Genomic DNA, 20,863 nt, shown 5'->3' with positions numbered 1-20,863 from the left:
ATTTCAATGTTAAAATAATGAAATTTCCATGTAATGATGTAAGAACGTGTGGGCCATCATGCTAGGTAGATGTGTAATTGTGTATGCTAACCCTTTTCACATTGTTAACATATGTAACTTTATTTTCTTTTATAATAATAAACATATAAGAATAATATAGAACATAAAAAATTGCTAAAGTAATGATTAAGAAATTTCATGTAACAACGTAAGGAAGGAACGAGTGGTCTGGTCATTGTGTATATATACACTATGACATTATGTAGATGTGCACATTCAACATATCTTCACAAAATATATATATCTAACGTTGTCTGGAACTGGACCTCCATCACTCTCAGCTGCATTGGGTGGGCGTGGCTCCTCTACGTCCAATTCCAACAACACTGTCGGCACCAAACCGGTATCATTCCAATACTCCATAGAAGATCGTCACAAACCTCCATCCATTCAAGATGTGGATCGCTGTGCCAAAAACTCAAATGTCGAGACCGTTAAAGAATCCGGAACCACAGCTGCTATGCCTAAATCGGTTGGAGATGCTACTCGTACTCATGTTGACAACAATTGATTTTGTGTTTTAATTTCTAAGTGATTTCGTCGTCATGTTCTTGGTCTTCAATAATTTTCGTTAATTGTGTATGTTTATTTAAGGTAGTAAGTTTGTTAATAGTGTTTTTATTTTGGATAAGTGAGTATGTAATTTGTTTCTAAAGTCTCCGCCATTACTGGGGTTGACTTTTGGGCATTATCAACTTGTGTTTATAAGTAAGAGTTTTGATCATTTCAAATCTTATTTACTAGTTGAGGATTATATTATTGCATTAATGTTTGGATTATATTCATTTAATCATTTTGTGATCCATAGTAGCTTTTAAAAACGAAAAGATCATGTTGAAAAGCCTTAATATAAACCTAGGCATTTAATCGTTTTGATCTTTTCAAATTTTACATGCGGTTTTCGATAACAAAAGCCTACATATAAACCTAGGCACAACAAAAGTTAACTAGTTTTTTACCCGTCCGGTGGCCAGGTGGTTTGATACAATGTCATAATCATATTAATATACATTCTATAAAAATTAGTGTTTGTTAAAAACGATATTACAATACAAACTACAAACTGACCGATCCAACATTTGAGATCCATGATTTCCTTTTATTATTTTTACGTAACTGTTTTGACTTTTAATATTCTTTCTAACCAATCTGAAATCTTCAAATAATTGTCAGCCATAAGTTGGCTTATTTCAACTTAATTTTGGTAAAAACCTTTTCTTCTGCCAAACCAATTTAATGTTTTATAAGTGTCCATATTAACTTAAACTAGGTTAGAGCCCGTGTTCCATATGGGTGAAAAATATAATAAAAAAAAAAAATTGTTATATGTAATACATTAATTACAAGTGAATTAACAATATATCATGTTGAAGTCAAGAAATTCAACACAATAACTACAAGTGGAGTTGGTAAGCATCTTTAGTTTGAAACATGAGGTCTTGGGTTTGAGACTTGTATCACACGATAATTTATTTTTCAAAATTTTACAAAACGTTATTTTCATATGAAGATGGTTGTATCTGAAGAGAAGCCGAGTCATGGGTTATAACATAACTAAACGGGTTCATGCTTCATATTGTGTTTGGAAGAAGAGATGATAAAATAGGAAACTGCTCACATGGCATCTATGTGACATCCTATGTAGAAACCCTAGAATGATGCCATGTGAAAAAATCATGTTGCTTTAATATATAGTTAGATTTATTTTGGATATAACTCATTTTGATCAGAAGAAATCTTAATACTTAGTTTAAAATGATCCGAAATCATTTTACTTACAACCCGATGTAAACCAAAACCATATTGAGCAGCTACGAGTCAGGCTTGACCAGCCCGTTTTGCAAGACTTTTATGATTAAGAGGAGAGAAAAGCCATTGGAAAACACAAACTAAACAACACGAGTCAACCTTAAACCCTTCAAACTAAACACACCATAACAAATCATTCCCAATTGTATTCAATAGGAAAAAAGTTGACCATTTATTAAAGATATAAAAACGAATATAAATCGGCGAACATATTGCCGTTATTGGGTTACCTAAGTGTGAATAAGTCTTATAATAAGCTTATCAACAAAATTGCTTCTAGGATCCTCTTGCTCAGCGTTCGCCTGCCTATTTTTTTTAGCTTTACAATTCCTTCTTTAATTTCTTTATATCACCTACAATCGGCATCCATTTTATCCCAAACTCTTTGGCTCGGTCAAAGTGATTAATCAACCGTTTATTCACCATGAACTCTACTTTGCATCCCAACAATAATTCATTCCAAATATGCTCATTGCTCACTAGCTAGAACCATCTTTAAAACCACACAAACATGTGTTAAATGAGGCCCGGAACGAAATATAGACATAAGATATAGTCAAAACGGTTATGTAAAGCAAACGAAGATAATGAAAATATAACATAATGAAACCGGGTTAAATATTGTCATATGCTCATTGCTCACTGGCTAGAACCATCTTTAAGATTATCATACCGTCCACCTGCAACAATTGAACTAACCTGGAAATTCATAAACATAATATATAGTTAAAACGGTTATGTAAAGCAAACGGAGACAATGAAAATATAACATTACGACCTGTGTAGTGCCTTTGAAAACAAATTCATATATGACACCCGAGTAATAATGAAGTCCCACTTGCTAAACTCAAATCAAGAACCACTTTGTTCACACATCTTGCATTGTCCAAATGCTTGGAATTTCTCTAAATCATTCAATGCTTGATTTGATGAGTTGTTTTTCAGAAATTCACTTCCTTCTTTTTTAACTTCTGATGATAACTTCTAAGTTCTAACGGTTCTCCACCATTTCAGCATTTAACCCCTTCTCTACGATCTAATAACAATAAGTAAGAGATGGAATAATAAGTGTCATAAATTTTAAATCAAATCACCAACCAATTTCTTTGTAATTTGCTTAAAAGATTGCTTGTCTGGTTTGTCAATAGTAAAGCAAACAGTTGTAAATTTGTGCTATGGCATGCCACATATCTTCAACAACATTCCATTTAGTAACTTTCTGTGGTTCAATTTTATCTGCTGGAAAAGTAGGGAGTTCAATTCCAATAAGTGAAGAAATAAAACATATCACATAAGCATTATTAATTACCGTCAGGATGTGACGAAAACATGAAATCTTCGCTGCTTGCTCCTCCACATTTTCAATTAAATATATAACCATATAAAACAAAATCACATTAAAACCACCTAATTAGCCACAAATCAAATAACAATTCGAGATAGTACAGACCGGACCTACTTTTATTACATTCCACGCTACAGCAGCAGGAAGAGCGATTCCATGGTCAGCAGCTGTAACCGTTTTTATTTAAGAAATGAGATATAATATGAATTGAGGAAGAAAGGGTGCTAAATAGGGAATAAAAATAATAAAATATAAAGATAAGTATGTTGAAAAGATCATGTATGAACGCGTGGGTCCACACCAATAATAAACATAAAATACAAATACAAATAAAAATAATACAATGAAAAAATAGAGATGCTATATTAAAAGGCTAAGAAATTTCATAGGCCAGCATTATTCCTTCATAAATAGACCACTTTGTAATCACATTTAACATATCAATCATTTACTTACACAATGTCTGGACCTCCATCTTTCTCAGCCACATGGAGACCTGGCTCTTCAACCTCAAACAGTAATATCCGTAATACGAAGCCGGTATCGTTTCAACGACCCATTGAAGAACAAAACAAGCCTCCATCCATCCAAGATGTGGATCGCCGTGCCAAAAAGTCATCGGTTGAAACCGTTAAAGAATCCGGAACTCAGCCACCGTCGGGTGACAACAAATGAGTGTTTTTTGAATTTTATTGTCATGATCTTCAATAATTGTTAATTGTGTATGCTTATTTAAGGTAGTAAGTGTTGTTGTTAATCTTGTGTTTTTATTTTGGATAGGTAAGCATGTACCAGTTGTTTCAAAAGTCTCCGCGTTGACTTTTGGACATAATGAACTTGTGTTTGGAAATTAATTATTAGTAACTGTTTTGAGTTTTTAATCTTTTTACTAGTTGAGGATTTTCTTATTGCAATTTCGTTAGGATTATATCCAATTTGTTTTGAGATCGTTGAAATATTAAGTTACTGTTGGAAGCCTGTCAGAAATAGCGAAGTAGAGAACAATATTTGGCAATTAAATCTAAGTCAAAATCTTGAATAGTTGAATTGATTATCCAATTTAGACTTTAATGAGGCAAAAGTTTTGGAAACTCGTCTTGGTTTTTCTCTTAGGTCATGGGGTATACATTCGTGTTCCTTAACTTCACGTAGACACCACATCACATACTTTACCCCATTTCACTCTACCTTATCTTAAGGAAAATGTTTAACCCCCATACCTCTCTTTATTTTATGTAAAATGATTCTTGAATTATTGTGTGTGCGTAGAGGATTTTAAAGCCCGTTAATATTTTAACCTACCTTGCATTTAACATCTCTTAACCCATGAAGGGAGTGGTATGCCACTTGTTAACTCTTGCTAACTCAGCTTTAACCGCCTTAGGCGCGCGTTAAGGTATACCCTTGGGCTTAACGCAAACACTCGCTATCTCGTCTCAACTTCTCGCTCTTTCGGCATTCTGTAACCATGACATCCCATAACCAATTTACTTTCAATAGTAATGCATATATTTCTCTTAACCCCAATTGGTTGAGTTCCCACAACAACAATTCTCAGTTTGTTAACGGTTAAACTCTCTTATATATTGAAACCCAAACATTCCGGTTAAACATTACAATTATTCATATTCTTATAAAACCATATCTATTCAAGGAATTTATATCCATCTCATTCTCATCTTAGAGTCGAGCTTACTGTAACACTCACTTAGACTAAATATTATGCATACTCGTGAAGTGAACTCAAACCATTCAACGCACAATACTAACTACCTCATAAGTTTAACCAGATCCTACGCTTAAAATGTTTATACCTCTCACTGAAGGTAACTCGGGTATATGAACCTAACCAATAACCAGAAAATGGCTAGTCATAGAATGTGTGACAACATTTGACTTTTAATTTTGCAATTGATACGAAATACTTGTCGTGGCAAGAGTTCAATCACCTCTTGAAATCTGCACATACGGTGATACATCATAGTAAATATATATAACTGGGAATGGGAATGTATATATAAACAATTAGAATTAGATCGCCAAAAGTAATATGCTTAAAAAGCAAACCTCGACTCAGATGAGGGTTGCAAATGAAAATGCGCCATGTTAGAAGAGTCCTACAAGACTTCCTTTGCTGAAAGCATAAGATGTTTCTTTCCACTGACTTCGTTTAGGGGTGATAACTATTCATCAAATGGTTATAATATTAGAAGAGATAACTTTGTATCATAATAAGAGCTCTTAAGTATCTCTTGAGAGTCACTTACCTGATCGTTGTTTGTGTTTGATTTTAGAATTTGCCAGACTTCATCTGTGTCTTCATTTTTTATCTGTTTGTATGAAATAAAAAACCATGTTATAAAACTGTTACAGACATGTACCATTGTACATATGTTTTAATACATAAAGAGGAAGGAAGCTATAAGGTATTTTTTGTACTTACATTGTCAATGACTCAAAATTCAATGCCTTCAATATAGATGGGACCGTATCCACAATAGTATTGTGAAAAGCTTTCAAGTAGAACCCCAAAATCATGAGTATCTTTCTTGTGACATAAAAATCGGTACAGTTCAGTCATCATCCAAGGAGGATTTCTGTAGAGAACATGCGGTAAAGATTCTTTTTTACTTCGCTAGTGTCACGGATCTTCGGAGTTTTTGACGCATGGATGATTTCTTTGTAGTCTATAGGCAACTTGGCTCCCATATTTCATAATCCTCCTATGTGATAAGTAAAATATTAAAAGTAAATCTGTTTTCATTTTGACATTTGAGCCATTTGTTCTTACTTTATAGCAAAAAATACATTCAACAGAAACTAAAAAAAATAGGCCTTCAAGAAAATAAATATCATGTCCCAACTTACCTTAAAGAGTTGATTCTAATTTTATTTTTTAATTATAGAATATTTTTAAGATATTGGACAAAACCATTTTGTTTCGTTTATATGTTGATATGCTTTGAGTAATTTACTCGATCATTGTTCATGTGTGATGTTTATTAATGTACTTTTGGGTTATTGCTTGAGTTGGAGGTGTATTTATATGAAATTACTGAGTAAACTATTCAACCCGGGTGAACCTTCTGGTATATCACGGTTCGACTGGTTGTACTATTTTTTAACCAAATCCGACACGAGTGAAATACTACTTTTTAAAACACTAGTTATCCGCCAAAAAGTAAATGTTAGAAGTATTAAAAACCAATATCCCTAGTTTAATTGGTATTGCACATTTTATATGATTTTAAGAATAGATCCTCACACTCTTAATATTTTGAAATTTCTCATATGAACTTTTAGTATAAATAACTTACTTACGAACTCAATAAAGAGAAAAAGGGTGGGTTAATGTCGGCCTCTGGATTCGAGACTTTGTTAGTTTGTTTCATTCTCGTGACTATATTCCTTTGACCCTCGAAACTAACGTTGACTGTCTCCTCTCCCCAACATATCCTATTTTTATAATTTTTATTTTCATATGCGAGGCTAGATTGATATCAGGGCTGGACCTATAGGCTTAGAATGCTAAGCAAAGGGCTTAGGGTCATCAAAAGAATAGGGCCCTCAAATTTCCTTTAATAAAAGGAAATTGGAGTTTAATAATCACAACTTTATGTTATTGGCCGATAATAATCCCAACTTAGTTTATTCCTACTAGTGGTCCTAAATTTAAAAAAGTTGGCTCTCAATGGTCGCCCGTTAAAAAAAAAAAACTAACGGCGTTATGTTTTTTCCGAATTTCAAACTGATTTTTAGGGCTTTTGATCGGAAGGAGGATACGGGTCAATTAACGTAAAACTTAGCTCGAAATGATGCTTCAAATGTCTTGATTAGTGCTTCAAATTGGGTATTTGAAATTCAAATTAACAAAAATTAATCTGTTTGAAGTATCGTTTCGAGCTAAGTTTTACATCAATTGACTCATACTCTTCTTCCGAGCAAAAGCCCTTAAAAATCAGTTTAAAATTCAAAAAAAAAAAACTTAACGGTTAGGTTTTTTTAACAGGGGACCATTGAGAGCTAACTTTTTAAAATTTGGGACCACAGGTGGGAATAAACTAAGTTGGGATTATTATCGGCCAATAACAGAAAGTTGGGATTATTAAAATCCAATTTGCCTAAAAAAATAGTTACAGATATGTATAGGAATTGAACCATAAGAAATAATCTTCATCTTAAATGTATAGAAAATCAAAAACAAATGAACTTAATTAATAAAATAGTGTCAACAACCCATCTTTAGACAAGAAATCATACATTGCTAATTTGCTATTTGTCATTGTTAGGTATTTAACTAATTTCAAATTCCATTTATCATTTCTCTTAAGTATCACACAATACAATTTACGCAATTTACACGCTATTATCATTGTTTTTTTTGCTATTCACTTAGTTATATATAATATAAAATGCATTACGCTTGTTATTAAGCTTTTGCGTTAAACTAATTTAGCACTACTATTTCTTGTTATTGTTGTCGATCCCAAGCTCATAAAAAGTAGGGTGGTTTAGGGCCTCGAAAATTATTGGGCGGGCCCTGATTGACAGTAGAATTGGTCTTCATTCCAATAGCATAGAACCTTGCTTATATAGCAGCTATTCAAGATCGATAGGTGGCTAGGTGATCATCAATAACAGAAATCAAGGAGATTCTCAATCAATCATCTTGTGAGGAAATACAACCTGGACAAAGTAGGAGCGGCTCGTTCTAGAAGCCGCGCAAAGAAGAGCAAAACAAACCAAGGTGAGCATATATAGCCAAGTTTTGATCCAGAGAGCATGTGTGCCGAGAATGTGGTTGGCACTTGAGAAGCTCATGTGATTGGAGAGAAGCCCAAATCGTTCTAACACATGAAAATGTTAAATTACAAACACATTATTAAATAAAAGAGTTTGATATTAAATTGATAGAAAAAAGATACATATTTTTAACAGAATTAATTAGATTACCACATGATCGTTATTAACGTTTTGAATATATTATAAAACCATAAATTGTACAATTACAATGAAGGAATATAAATACAATACAATGACTAATATCTAGGGATATTATTAAATACAAATTATATGCAAGCTAATTGTGTGGAGACAATCACTCCAATATATTAATCAAACATAATTTGCTCTTTTATAATCAATTGATTTAATCACATCCTTGATATACTCCCGCAAGATGGACGACCATAGGATAAGTCCAATCTTGGACAAAAAAGGAAGATAATATTATGGTATTTAAGAAATAAAAGAAGTTAATAAAGCTGAAGATGTAAATGGAGATGAAGCAAAAATAAGATATATTTTGTGGGTTTTTTTTTGGAGGGTGAATGAAACAGAAGATAGGAAATAAAATATAGTGTTCGCCGGAAAGATGATGGCTGCGGCGGTGATAGAATAACAGGTTTTGCAAAACCTAACTGATATAGACGGAGAAGTAGTTGTGTTTGAAGAATTAACCATTGCAATGATGATGTTGGTAAATGTGTTTTTTTAATAGGGATTTTTTTTCGTAAGAGATGGTGGGATTAGTGGGCCGACAGAACAGTGCATCGCCGGAATATATTTTAGTTGTGGAGGGGAACGGTGGGTTGACGGAATAGTGTATCACCGGAATATATTTTAGTTGTGAAAGGGGACAGTGGGCCGACGGAACAGTGCGTCGCCGGAAAATATTTTAGTGGTGGAAGGGAACAGTGGGCCGACGGAACAGTGTGTCGTCGGAAATTATTTTAGTGGTGGAGGGGAACCTTGGGTTGACGGAACAATGCGTCGCCGTTAGAGAAATTGGGATGGAGGAAAAGAAATATAGAGGTGATCGGAAAAGAAATTTAGGGGTGGCGGACGGTGGTTTGTAGGCTAATAGGATCAAAAGTTTTCTCGTTAGAGATATGATCTCTGATACCATATTAACGTTTTAATTATATTATAAAACCACAAATTGTACAATTACAATGAAGGAATATAAATACAATACAATGACTAATATCTAGGGATATGATTAAATACAAATTATATGCAAGCTAATTGTGTGGAGACAATCACTCCAATATATTAACCAAATATGATTTGCTCTTTCATAATCAATTGATTTAATCACATCCTTGAGGATATTATTAAATACAAATTATATGCAAGTTAATTGTGTGGAGACAATCACTCCAATATATTAACCAAACATGATTTGCTCTTTGATAATCAATTGATTTAATCACATCCTTGATAATTGTAACATACACGGAGAAGCTTATATTGAAAGTAAACTTGGTTGAAAATCAAAAACAACAAAAACTGTTACAATCACTGAAAGTAAAAAATATGAATATTACATTACATTACATGCATGGGCCGGAACTCCATGCCACATACAATAAGGCCACACATAGTCCCCTCGTACGTTATGAATTTCAGATCCACCGAAATACAACCATTTGTAAGTTTTTTATCTTTTGAGTTGAATCTCCACACTTTAACCTCCATCCACCCATCTTCCCTTGCCTTTGGAACACTATTGTTTTCATGTAAATTCCACGGGTTTGGGGTTCTAAAATAAACAATTTCAACCTCTTTTTTGTTCCCGTGGAGTAGATCTCGTACTTTCACCGGACAATGTAGCCCATGACATTTTTCTGAGAGCTTGAAAACAAGGTAACATAAATATTCGGTGTCTTCTGACAACATTTGAGCTTGGACTTCGCAGTTGATTCGAAATACACGTTGCGGTAGGAGCTCAATCGCTTCTTTAAACCTCAACTTGGCTAAAAAAAAATGCTCAATCACTTCTTGAAACCTCGACTTGGCTGACGATTGGACATGAAAATGTTTCGGGTTATAAGGGTCGTGCAAAACTTGCTTTGCTGAAAGCGTAAGATGTTTCTTTTGGTCGCCTTCGTTTAATGATAGCAACCGAGCATCAAAGGGTTGAGAGAAAGGATTTATTAGCAAAGAATATATTATCTTCTTAGTTAGACCTTTTACGCCTTTCTCAACAAAGGATTTTTCCTTGTTAGACTTTAGTTCCGAAATTGGTTGAACTTTCTCTATCTCTTCATTCTTCACCTGTTTAAAAAATAAAGTTAAAAGACCGTGAAATAACCATATTATTACGAAAATTGTTAGGGTGTTTTCAAGCTTACGCTGTCAATGACTCGAAATTCAATGCCATCAATATAGACAAGAGTGCATCGTGAAAAGCTTTCAAGTAGAGCCTCAAATCGAGTATCCTTCTTGTGAGCCACAAATCGACACAATTCAATCATCATCCACTCGTCGTCTCTCCATGTTGCAAAATATGCATGTAAGTTCTCGCCCCCTTTTTTGTACTTTAGATTCACATACATTGGTTTACTTGAAGATTTTCTTGTATCGCAAAACTTGAAGATGATATAAGCCCCATAATTGACACCAGGAGATAAAAACCGAGTTGTTACATCAATCTGGATATTCAGTTTCGAGATATCAAACATCTTTGCTACTTTTTTAAACCTGCATTTATTATATAGATATAAGTCTAGAGTCATTTCCCCCTCCCCAAATCCACACACCTGCACTCTTGAGATATTACTTTCTCTTTATCCTCATAATAAACGATTTTAATTGTTTTAGTATGACAATAAGTAGTGATAAATGGCTATGTACATCTAAAACTGGAATTTTGCATATGAAGTGGAGTCACATGGACATGTTTATAAACAAGGACACATTGAAAGAGTTACGAACCTTGATTCCTGAATAGATTGCCACCTATATGACGTGCGGTTTCTGTACGAAAACATTCTTGAAGATATCATCTCATTTCTTTCTCCATCACTACCAAGTGAAAACAACTAGATACAAAAAAAAAAAAAAATGATTCAAACCCAAATTCTATCATGTGTAAATGCATGCATGAATTTGGAACATCATATCCTTTTGAGAACACTAGAATTGAGAGAATTATAGTCAGTTGGTTACCACTTTGCGGCCTTCAAGGAGGACTCCTTTAGTGAACATATTGTATTGAGCCTTTTTGGTTTTCAGAGGGTTGTTGATCTCTGAATTTGTTGGCATTGACCTGATGATTTCTTTGTAGTCTACAGGCAGCAGGTTGGGCTCCCATATTTCATAATCCTCCTATTCATTAATTAAATAATTTAAATTTTATATTTAATATATAAATTCGTTTTCATTTTGACATCAATTTGAGCCATTTCTATTTCGAAAGCAAAATAAGAACATACAAATAGCAATTGGTTATGAATAATACTTATGTCATTTAGGTCGCGCCACGCTTAAGTTGTTTTTTTTAATATATTATTTTTTATAATTTTATTTAATTTTTCTCTTAACTACTGTTGTCAGCGATGATCGAGAGCAATTGACATCAATGACCAATTTGTCACCGCTGACTAAGTTACCAATGATCATCATTTACCACCAGTTATCAATAGCAACTTGCTACTGATTTTAGTCGATCTTAAAGATCAAATAATGCAACTGTTAGCCATCTTGTAGATCCAATGCATTTCCAAAGAAGCAAATTCGCTAGAGGCGACGCCCTGTCGCCAATCAAGGTTGCCAGATTCAACCAAAGGGGTGGTGCCCCTTTTTGAACCCCCACGTGTCAGGTGTTTGACTCTAAGAATCATTGAGGTTCCATGGCTTTTGAATTTATAACAGTTTTGATCAAGTGTTCCATCCCTTTTAACTAGTATTAATGCTTATGTGATTTCTAATTTGAGTATCAGTAAACCAGGAATACACAAATGGGGTGATGATAATAAAACCGGCATATTAAATATAAATGTACGTATTGTATCAAATAAAAGTATGAAAACTTACTTGGAATTTCAATGCCTCCTTCAGTTCTGAAACCACCTGACTTGTCTTTAACTTTCCATAATCTAAGCATTGAATGGCAATCCTCTGAAATATATTCAACGACTTTGGCGCAGTTTGTTCCTTTATAGACTCAAATATCATCTTATCAAGGCTTCCTTTTTTAAAGTAGTGTCTTTTAGCTAAGGGGCCTAATGATTGAGAGTGATCCTTACATCCCTCTTCCCACGCCGATCTCCCACACAACAACTCAAGTAAAATCACACCCAATGAGTACAAATCCGGAAAATACATTAAGCACATTTTTGTTTCATACTCCGGGTCAACGTATCCCATTGAGTAACTTGAACTATCATCCAGATGCTCAACACTGTTGGAAATATTATGTTTGCAGGACATCTCCAAATTAGAAATTTTAGCTTTCCAATTATCGTCGATTAGAATGCTTCCACTTTTAATGTCCCTATGTTCCACCAAATATTTGTGACCTACATAGCCTTCATGAAGATATTCCAATCCTTTTGCAATATCAAGGCATATCTTCAGACGTTTTATCCACGTAAGATTAGGATCACACAAATGTTTATCGAGACTTCTGTTAGAAGCATGCTCGTAAACAATAATGTTTTCATCTTTTACACTAAAATGCCCAACAATAGCAATGATATTCTCATGCTTATACCGGTAAAGAATATCAAGCTCTTTCAAAAACGAAATATGTCGTTGATCATATGTTGTATCCCACCGCTTTACAAGAACTGGAGTACACCCATTAGCATGTGCAACTTCTCCTTCATAAAGCTTCCAAAATCTTCCTTGTCCAATGCACTTGGAATCAGTGGAGTCTTTTCTGCCCCATTTAATGGCTTCTAGTGATATAGTGTTCTGTAAATCATTACACTTAAATTAACTATATACTTAAAAGTTAAAAGAAGAAATCTTAATTTAAATTTGTTAAATTAGTATATATATATATATATATATATATATATATATATAGGGTAAGGTTAAAATGAAAACTCACTTGAGTTGTGAAAACCCGCGAAAACCCAATGTAACATCGTTTTTTTTTGTTACATGTAATATATGTTGTAACATTTAATATAAAACATCGAAACATAAAAAAAAATGTTTTGCTATTTTTTAACATTTTTTTACTAATTTTTATATATGTTTTCCAGGAGAGAGAAAATGTTATATTTATATAACATTTTTTATTCACTTTAATTATGGACCATAAGATTTAAACATTAATTAAAAACATGTGGTTGAGAATGAGTTTCCAGAGTTTTCACAACTCAAGTGGGTTTTCATTTTATACTTGGCCTATATATATATATATATATATATGGTAAGGATCCTAAGAGAACCATTGGCAAATTGAGAACTTTGAGAACCATTTTGGACCACTAAATAAAACCTCTAAAAAATATTAAAAAAATTATAAAACAAAAAAAAAAACCAAAAATTTTAAAGTAAAAAAAACCAAAATTCTTATATTTCATTCTGGTTTCATTAAAAAAAAAACGATTTTTTTTCTTTTTAGTTCGTATTATACCTATACACATATGTATACTTTCATTTAATTTCTAGTTACGTAATGTACACATATGTACATTATCATTTACCTTAAATTATACATATGTGTATAGGATAAAACATATGTGTACATATATGTAGATATTATAATTCAGCTAAACCGAGAATTTTTTTTATGTTTTTTTTAGAAACCGGGATGATAAATAAGAACTTTAGTTTTTCACTTTTTTTATTTTTGTGTTTTTTTTTGTTTTATGATTTTTTTTATTTTTGGGTTTTTTTGTGGTCCAAAATGGTTCTCATAATTCTCAATTCCCAAAAAGTTCTAACATGATCCTGATCCTATATATATATATATATATATATATGTATATATACACACACACTATCAATCATCTTAAAAATAATAAAAAAATAAATAAAATCTTAAAAATAAAACACACTTCATATACCGTAGATAATAAAAACACACTTCACATATAGCTCAACTGAAATTGTGATATCAATACATTGTGCTAATTTTTTTTATGAATATATGGCATATTTCAAGTTATAATGTGTAAAGTTGGAGTATATATCAATAGATTGTGCTAATTTATTTTGGTCTAGTTTTTTCAGTAGCCCATTTGCCATGTTAAGAGATCTGTTAAGTTGAGTATATATCTTCATCGTGCTGTGTTAGGATCAAATACAAATAGATTTAATGTGCTAAGCATACAAATAACTAGAGTAATAATAATTTCCTCACCCCATTGTGTTAATGATGATTTAGGTCTTGTCGTCTCTAAGATCTTTGATTGATGTTTGTATCATTCTTTTGCTTGTTTTATCTCAACAAAACTCTTCATAACAATACACATTTTGAAAAGATAAATATACTTACTTGAAAAGCTAATGCTTTCGCTAGTTCTTCAATGATCTCCTCAATTGTTGGACGATCAGACTGCTTTTTTGCCAAACATTTACTTGCAACTTCTAAAAATGGGTCCAAAGAATATTGATTGGCCATGTCCTTTTGCATAGAAACGGTTTCACCAGCGTCCTTTACTTTTGGATCTACCAAATTCGTCAATGTTCCCTTCTTGGAGTTGTGTCGTACTAATGATGGAAGTCCCTTCTCATTGTAAATTTTATCATATGCCAACTTCCCACACATGATTTCAAAGAAAACCACTCCTAAAGAATACATATCGGACTTAGTTTTCAACTTACCTGTTATCATATATTCCGGATCCAAGTACAGTAGTGTCCCGGCAACATTATTGGTTGCTATGGTGCTATGTTGTTGACCTGCATCGTGTAACTTGGAGAACCCAAAGTCAGCAATCTTTGGCATCCAGTTATCATCCAATAAAATGTTGGCACTCTTAATATCTCGGTGTACTATGGTTTTTTTGTCATTTGTACCCGCGTGAAGGTAATTCAGCCCATGTGCAATATCAAGACATATTTGTAAACGTCGAGCTCGAGTCAGATTAAAACCATTCCCCAAATACTTATCAAGGCTTCCTTTAGACACATATTCGTAAACAAGAATCATCTCTGATTCTTCGTCACAAAAGCCTAGAAGAGAAACTATGTTTGCATGTCTACATTTGCTGAGCATTTCAATTTCTGTGAGGAACCCTTGTTTTCCTTGCCCGTCTACTCTATCAGAGATGCGTTTGATAGCTACTGTGCTGAGTTTCTTGGGCAACACACCGTCATTCGCTCCTTCGGCCACCAACAAATTAATGCCTTCAAAATGTTCAAGTTCTGCTTTGTACACCTTACCAAAGCTGCCTGACCCAATGAAGCATGTTTCAGAAAAGTCGTTGGTTGCCCGTCGTATATCAGTCAATGGAATACGCAAGTGATTCAAGTTTCCCCCCTGCATCATTACCTATTAAAGATAGGTAGAATTAGAGATTACAGATTGGAAGGAAACAATATCTTTAGGGTTGGCGTGTCACCCAGCTCGTGCCAAGCGGGCTCGCCCATTACTCAAAACACTTTGATATCATGTGCTTCAAGTTTAAGAGGTGTTCCTTATGAATGAAAGAGAAGGGGACATGTAACAAACTATTGGTTGACTTGATATCAAGCTAGTTAAAACATATCGGTCCGTTTTGGTAAATGGTCAAACAAGGTTGGGTCAAAACATGTTAATGACCAAAATATGGTTGGGTCAAAAATGAGTTACTTTAAAAAATATTCAAATTAGTTTCGTTAAGTTGTTAAGAAAAGTTCTTTACAAAATGGATTCAATTGAAATTGATCGTTTTAGAAAAGAAAACGTTTCAAAATAAATTCATCAGTTATATTTGCTTATATGAACAACTAGTGGATGCGGGAGGTTGTGTTCAAGAATCAACATGGTGGTGGCGAGGCTGCGGTGAAAGTTGCATTGACAGTTGTTGTGAGGCGATGATGGTGGTCTCATTGACTATTTGGTGCTGGTGGCACACAATGTGGTGAGTGTTGCTCGTTCAGTGAGCCATTTCAAGTTAATAATTTCTAGCAATAGTCCGAATTAACCTGTCGTATATTATGAGCATGCTTAACTTGGTTTGTTGTATAATTTAAATGGACTTAAATCGACTAGTAAAATAATTTTTACACAAATCAACTTATTTATTGATAACTAACATATAATTTATTGTTTAGGAGAATATTGACTTTAATTACAAGACTAGCAACTTGCAGTAGGAAAAGCGTCCATTGCTCGTCAAATATCTCATCGTTGATTTGCGGATATAGGGTTGTTTAATAAGCTTATGAGTTGTGTACGGGATGATCAAATAAAAAGTTCATTTTCGCTAAGTAGACTAAGAAGATAACTTGGTTTTTTCATTTTGTAATTAATGATTGAGATCAAAATGTAGGTAAAAACAGAGACGGAAATATTCTAGGGATAACTACATTTGTTGATTTTTTTTTTTCAAATTTCTCTCTAACTTTAAACATTATTTTGATTTGGCTATATATATAGGGTTTAGATCAAATATAAATTAATTAACGTGTTAACTATGAGAATCAAGTAATGTAATTATATATACAACATAGTGTAATTACAGCATAGTGTAATTACATAATTACACTACCTGTAAATATAATTTCACTGTTTGATTCTCACAGATAGCACATTAATTTAATTTGTATGCTAACTTTCCCTTATATGCATATGTATATGTATATGTATATATGTGAGTTTGTTTTATGCATTTATTTACAAGGGTGTTTGATGTGTTGTATGTATTTAAGTTAAGAACGATGAAAAGTTAAATGTGCACAAACTGAAACAAATCTACACTACTTAGTGATAAATTTCTTATGAACAAATTAAGACACTATCTAATTGAGGCAATTAGAAGATTTATAGCTTATAATACATCTAATACAAGGTAAAAAGGTTAAGTTTGTCTTTTGTTATGCTTCATCCACATAATTAATTATAAATAATTGCTATGATATTTTTATTTAATTCAAAAAGTAACATATTATGTGATTACCAACATCTGTTGTCAGCTAAAGCATTTGTCAATTATGTTAGCTGAATCTATTTGTAATTAGATTAAGAGGAAAATAGTATGAATGCATAATATCAGCCTAAAATTGTGATGCTAAAGTTTATATGAAAATGACAAGACTGCTGTCACGGGAAATCTTGGGACACAACAATTAATTGTTATGGTTCTAGAGAGGGCTGGGAGAGAGAGGGAGGGAGAGAGATAAAGAGGGAGAGAGGGGGAGCGAGATAGAGGGAGGGAGAGAAAAAGAGAGCTTCGTTAGTTTTTCTACGACTAAGCCGCAAGAATGATATAATAACTTACTTTTTAAGTTTTTTTCTCTGTATGTATAATAACAAACAAATGTGATGGAAAGCATTAAATATACAAGGGTACCTTAAAGAGTTAAAGATGGAGATTATGTATGATCAACCTTACTTCCTACTAAATTCTTGACACCCTTCAGAGTTCAGATCCGTTTCTCTTTGTTTTTTGATTGCAATAAGTAGTAAAGTTTTGGGGGTATTTTGTAGGAGGTCCTGAGATATATTAATTTATTTACGTCATTTTCCGCATGCACTTAATCACGTCATTTGCTTATCATTTATAATTATTTAATTAGGTGTTGTTTTTTTTTTCTGAAAAATGTCAGCGCAGACTCTTTTGTCTGCGTCCCGCAGACCACGCGTAGACATTGATATATGCAGACTCTTTGTTTTCTCAAATACGTTTCATTAAAAAACGTCTGCGCAACCTCTTCTTGGTGCAGACCTGACACATCTACTTTTGAGATCTTCTAACGTCTACGGAGGGTTAAAACTTAAAACACCTCACCATACCATATCCACCACCACCACCCACCACCCACCCATCGTCTGCCATCACCACCGTCCACCACCACCACCACCGCCCACCCACCGTCCGCCACTACCATCGTACACCACCCACCACCATCCACCACCATCACCACTATCACCATCCAGCAGCACCACCACCCCACCACCGTCCGCCACTACCATCGTGTTTTTTTGTTTTCTTAGGGTCCATCACGTCGGTCATGTTCATTAATGATTTTTGAATGACAATATCACCCAATTTCAAAAATTTGTAGATAGCAAGAATAACTAAAAAACATAAAACTAAATTCACGTCTTTAATCGGTCGGCTTGTTATATAAATACGAACTATATTTAAACTAATAAGAAAAGTGAAATTTATTAAAAAAAAAAAGAAGAAGAAAAAACCGAACATAGATTTTGACAAATTGAATTGCTAAAACATTTTAAAGATATTTTTAATTGACCCGTAAATTAATAAACTATATTCGATAGAAAAAATCGTTCTTTATGAATGAGTGTGAATATGTGTGTGTTTGTTTTATGCATGTATATTCAACGGTGTTAGATGTGAGTGTATGCAGGTGGTTAAATAATAATAATAAACAAAAATTATTTGAAAATTCAAATGGTACACATAGAAATAATTAAACGAAAAAACAATAATATATAAGGTATGAGCTCGATCTACATGTTTGATGTTTCTAGAGGGGGCGTTTGTTAGAGAAATTATTAATATAGACCATCATAAGATGGTTAGTGGTAATCAAACCGTATAAATTACTTTTCGTACTATTTTTGTTACCTTTCGAAGTACAAATTATAATTAAGAAGTTAAATTATTGTTTAAAGGGAAATAGTACCAACATAATATGTACAATCTATGTAGCATAGAGTACAAAATAAGATTTATATTAATTAGTTTTGGATTATTTAGGTCGGGTTAATCAGTATTCAGGTTTCTAAATACACGTTGCAATGCATAGTTTATAATTTAGATTACCATTATATTCATTAAATAATGTGCACAAAGTGTCAAATAAAAACACTGCAAATATGATCTTTGATTCAAACCTATGCATTAAGTGCATATATAAATTAACTAAAAAAATCGAATAAAATAAGCACAAAACCAAACCGTCTCAACCAATCACATAAACTAAAAAAAGAAAGTCAAATTGTAACAACCAAATCGTATAAAACATACGGCGCAAAACTAGACTTCTTTGTTGATTACGTGCACATATAATTTTAACCTAATTACCAAACCAAATACTAGCTTTGGGTTCGGGTTCTTCAAGATCCATCTTATCGGGTTTGGATAAAAACGACACCCCAATATGAGTGGGACCATCATAATAAGATTAGGTGAATTTGTAAATTTCGTTGGCAATTAATTGTATAAACTATTTTCAAAACCTTTATAAATGTTAAGACTCTTATACGATTTGGTGGTAAAATGTTCATTTTCACGATTTAGTTTGTATAAATAGTCGTAGCATAACGATTATAACTGAGTTAGTTTGTATAAATAGTCGTAGCATAACGATTATAACTGAAAACACGTCGTTTTATGTAAGAAAGGGAAAACATAAGGAATATTTTCAACAAATATATAGTAGAATTAATTCTTGCAATGGGAAATATATCATCACTCATTCATGTCTCATAAAATGCTAGTCTTTTTTTTTATTGTACGTTGATGTGAAGTTCCTGATTGTTTTATTGCGTACACGAATAAATATATAAACAATTGTTAGAATACTGATTCGGCCATTATGGACTATATTATTATATAAACGTCGTTGAACATATTCACGATTGGTGGAACATTAATTTTATATAAAACTAGTTAAGTGCTTGTCGGTAACTTTGATATTTGTATCATGCAACTTGACTAACGATTAAGGATAGCGTGACATCATTTCATTGCTGTGTACCATCGTTGAACGTAGTCATGTTTGGTGGAATACTTGATATAGGTGTTAAAAGAGTTAAAAATGCTTGTTAATAACCGTATAACTTATTTTAAAAGACTAGTATGGTGAGTGAGGATGTCTATTTGGTATAATACTATATATTTGTTGCTTATGCAATCAAGTTGGGACAAGTCTCATACTATTTGCACTGGTTTCAGTTCGTAACATTCGACCCTCCATGACCAGCGTGTTTGTTATTTACATCTGATTATCTCTAGGTCATCACTCCAGTTTTTGGCGCTGTTACCCAAACTAGAGATACATTATTAGAACTTTATGTTTTATCCAGTTAAGATTTTATACCCACAACATACTTTAATCTATCATCCATAAGCATAAACTAAATAAGCCCTTTCATTTATTAGGTAGCTTGTAATTGTAATTATATATAAACAATATATGCATTTGCTTACTCGTTTAAGAATATGATAGAAGACAAATGCATCTACTAGTATATATATTTAATATTTTTAAATAACGAACACAGGCTAAACCCACAGTAACAGTTCCGAGGTGGGAAGGGGTGGGGGTGGGGGGGGTGGGGGGGGGGGGGGGGTTATCTTAGGCCAAATCCACCTAGTGGTGTTTCACCAAGGCAAACTTGAGAATGACACATATCCACAAGAGCACCAGCAACATCATTGTTAGGACGCTTAGCCGGTATATTCAAATATGCTTTGGTGAACGGACAATCGCAATGGAGTACCCACCCGCTTGGGCGCTTGTTTATGGGTGTCCGGAAATTAAAACAAAAACTTATGGATTGGTGGTGGGCCCGGGTGCAATGGTCAAATATAACAAAATAATTTCTTAAATTTGAAAAGATTCAAACGTAGGGTCTGAATAGAATTATTCTCAAAGTTGATCAAACCTTTAAGTGAGATATGGTTAGCTAAGCAAAGTCGAGGACAAAATATTGCCAATGTTCAACGTCAGCATGTTGGTAGCCGTTGCGAAGGTAGAAAGGAGGAAGAACAGCATGTTAGTAGC

At 33.2% G+C, this 20,863-nt stretch overlaps 1 protein-coding gene and 1 long non-coding RNA gene across 2 annotated transcripts; one reads left to right on the top strand and one right to left on the bottom strand.

Moving 5' to 3' along the window:
• Positions 1-609: 609 nt before the first annotated feature.
• On the top strand, positions 610-4,099 carry LOC143547600 (uncharacterized). Its single transcript, XR_013137799.1, has 2 exons — positions 610-654; positions 3,952-4,099. It is a non-coding gene; the product is annotated as an uncharacterized LOC143547600 (long non-coding RNA).
• A 6,230-nt stretch (positions 4,100-10,329) lies between these two features.
• LOC143547631 (uncharacterized) lies at positions 10,330-15,591 on the bottom strand. Its single transcript, XM_077039014.1, has 5 exons — positions 14,454-15,591; positions 12,035-12,916; positions 11,168-11,326; positions 10,934-11,040; positions 10,330-10,699 (listed from the first exon to the last, which is right to left on the bottom strand). The coding sequence occupies exons 1-5, from the start codon at positions 15,447-15,449 to the stop codon at positions 10,330-10,332; spliced, it is 2,514 nt and encodes an 837-aa protein (XP_076895129.1). The 5' UTR covers positions 15,450-15,591.
• Positions 15,592-20,863: the final 5,272 nt, after the last annotated feature.

This window comes from Bidens hawaiensis, unplaced genomic scaffold (genome assembly GCF_021521415.1).
Source record: "Bidens hawaiensis isolate Kalapana, Puna unplaced genomic scaffold, B.hawaiensis_p1.1 tig00014763_1, whole genome shotgun sequence".
Lineage (NCBI taxonomy): Eukaryota > Viridiplantae > Streptophyta > Magnoliopsida > Asterales > Asteraceae > Bidens > Bidens hawaiensis.
The sequence above is the reverse complement of the archived record's forward strand: the minus strand, read 5'-3'. Positions and strand labels throughout refer to the sequence as shown.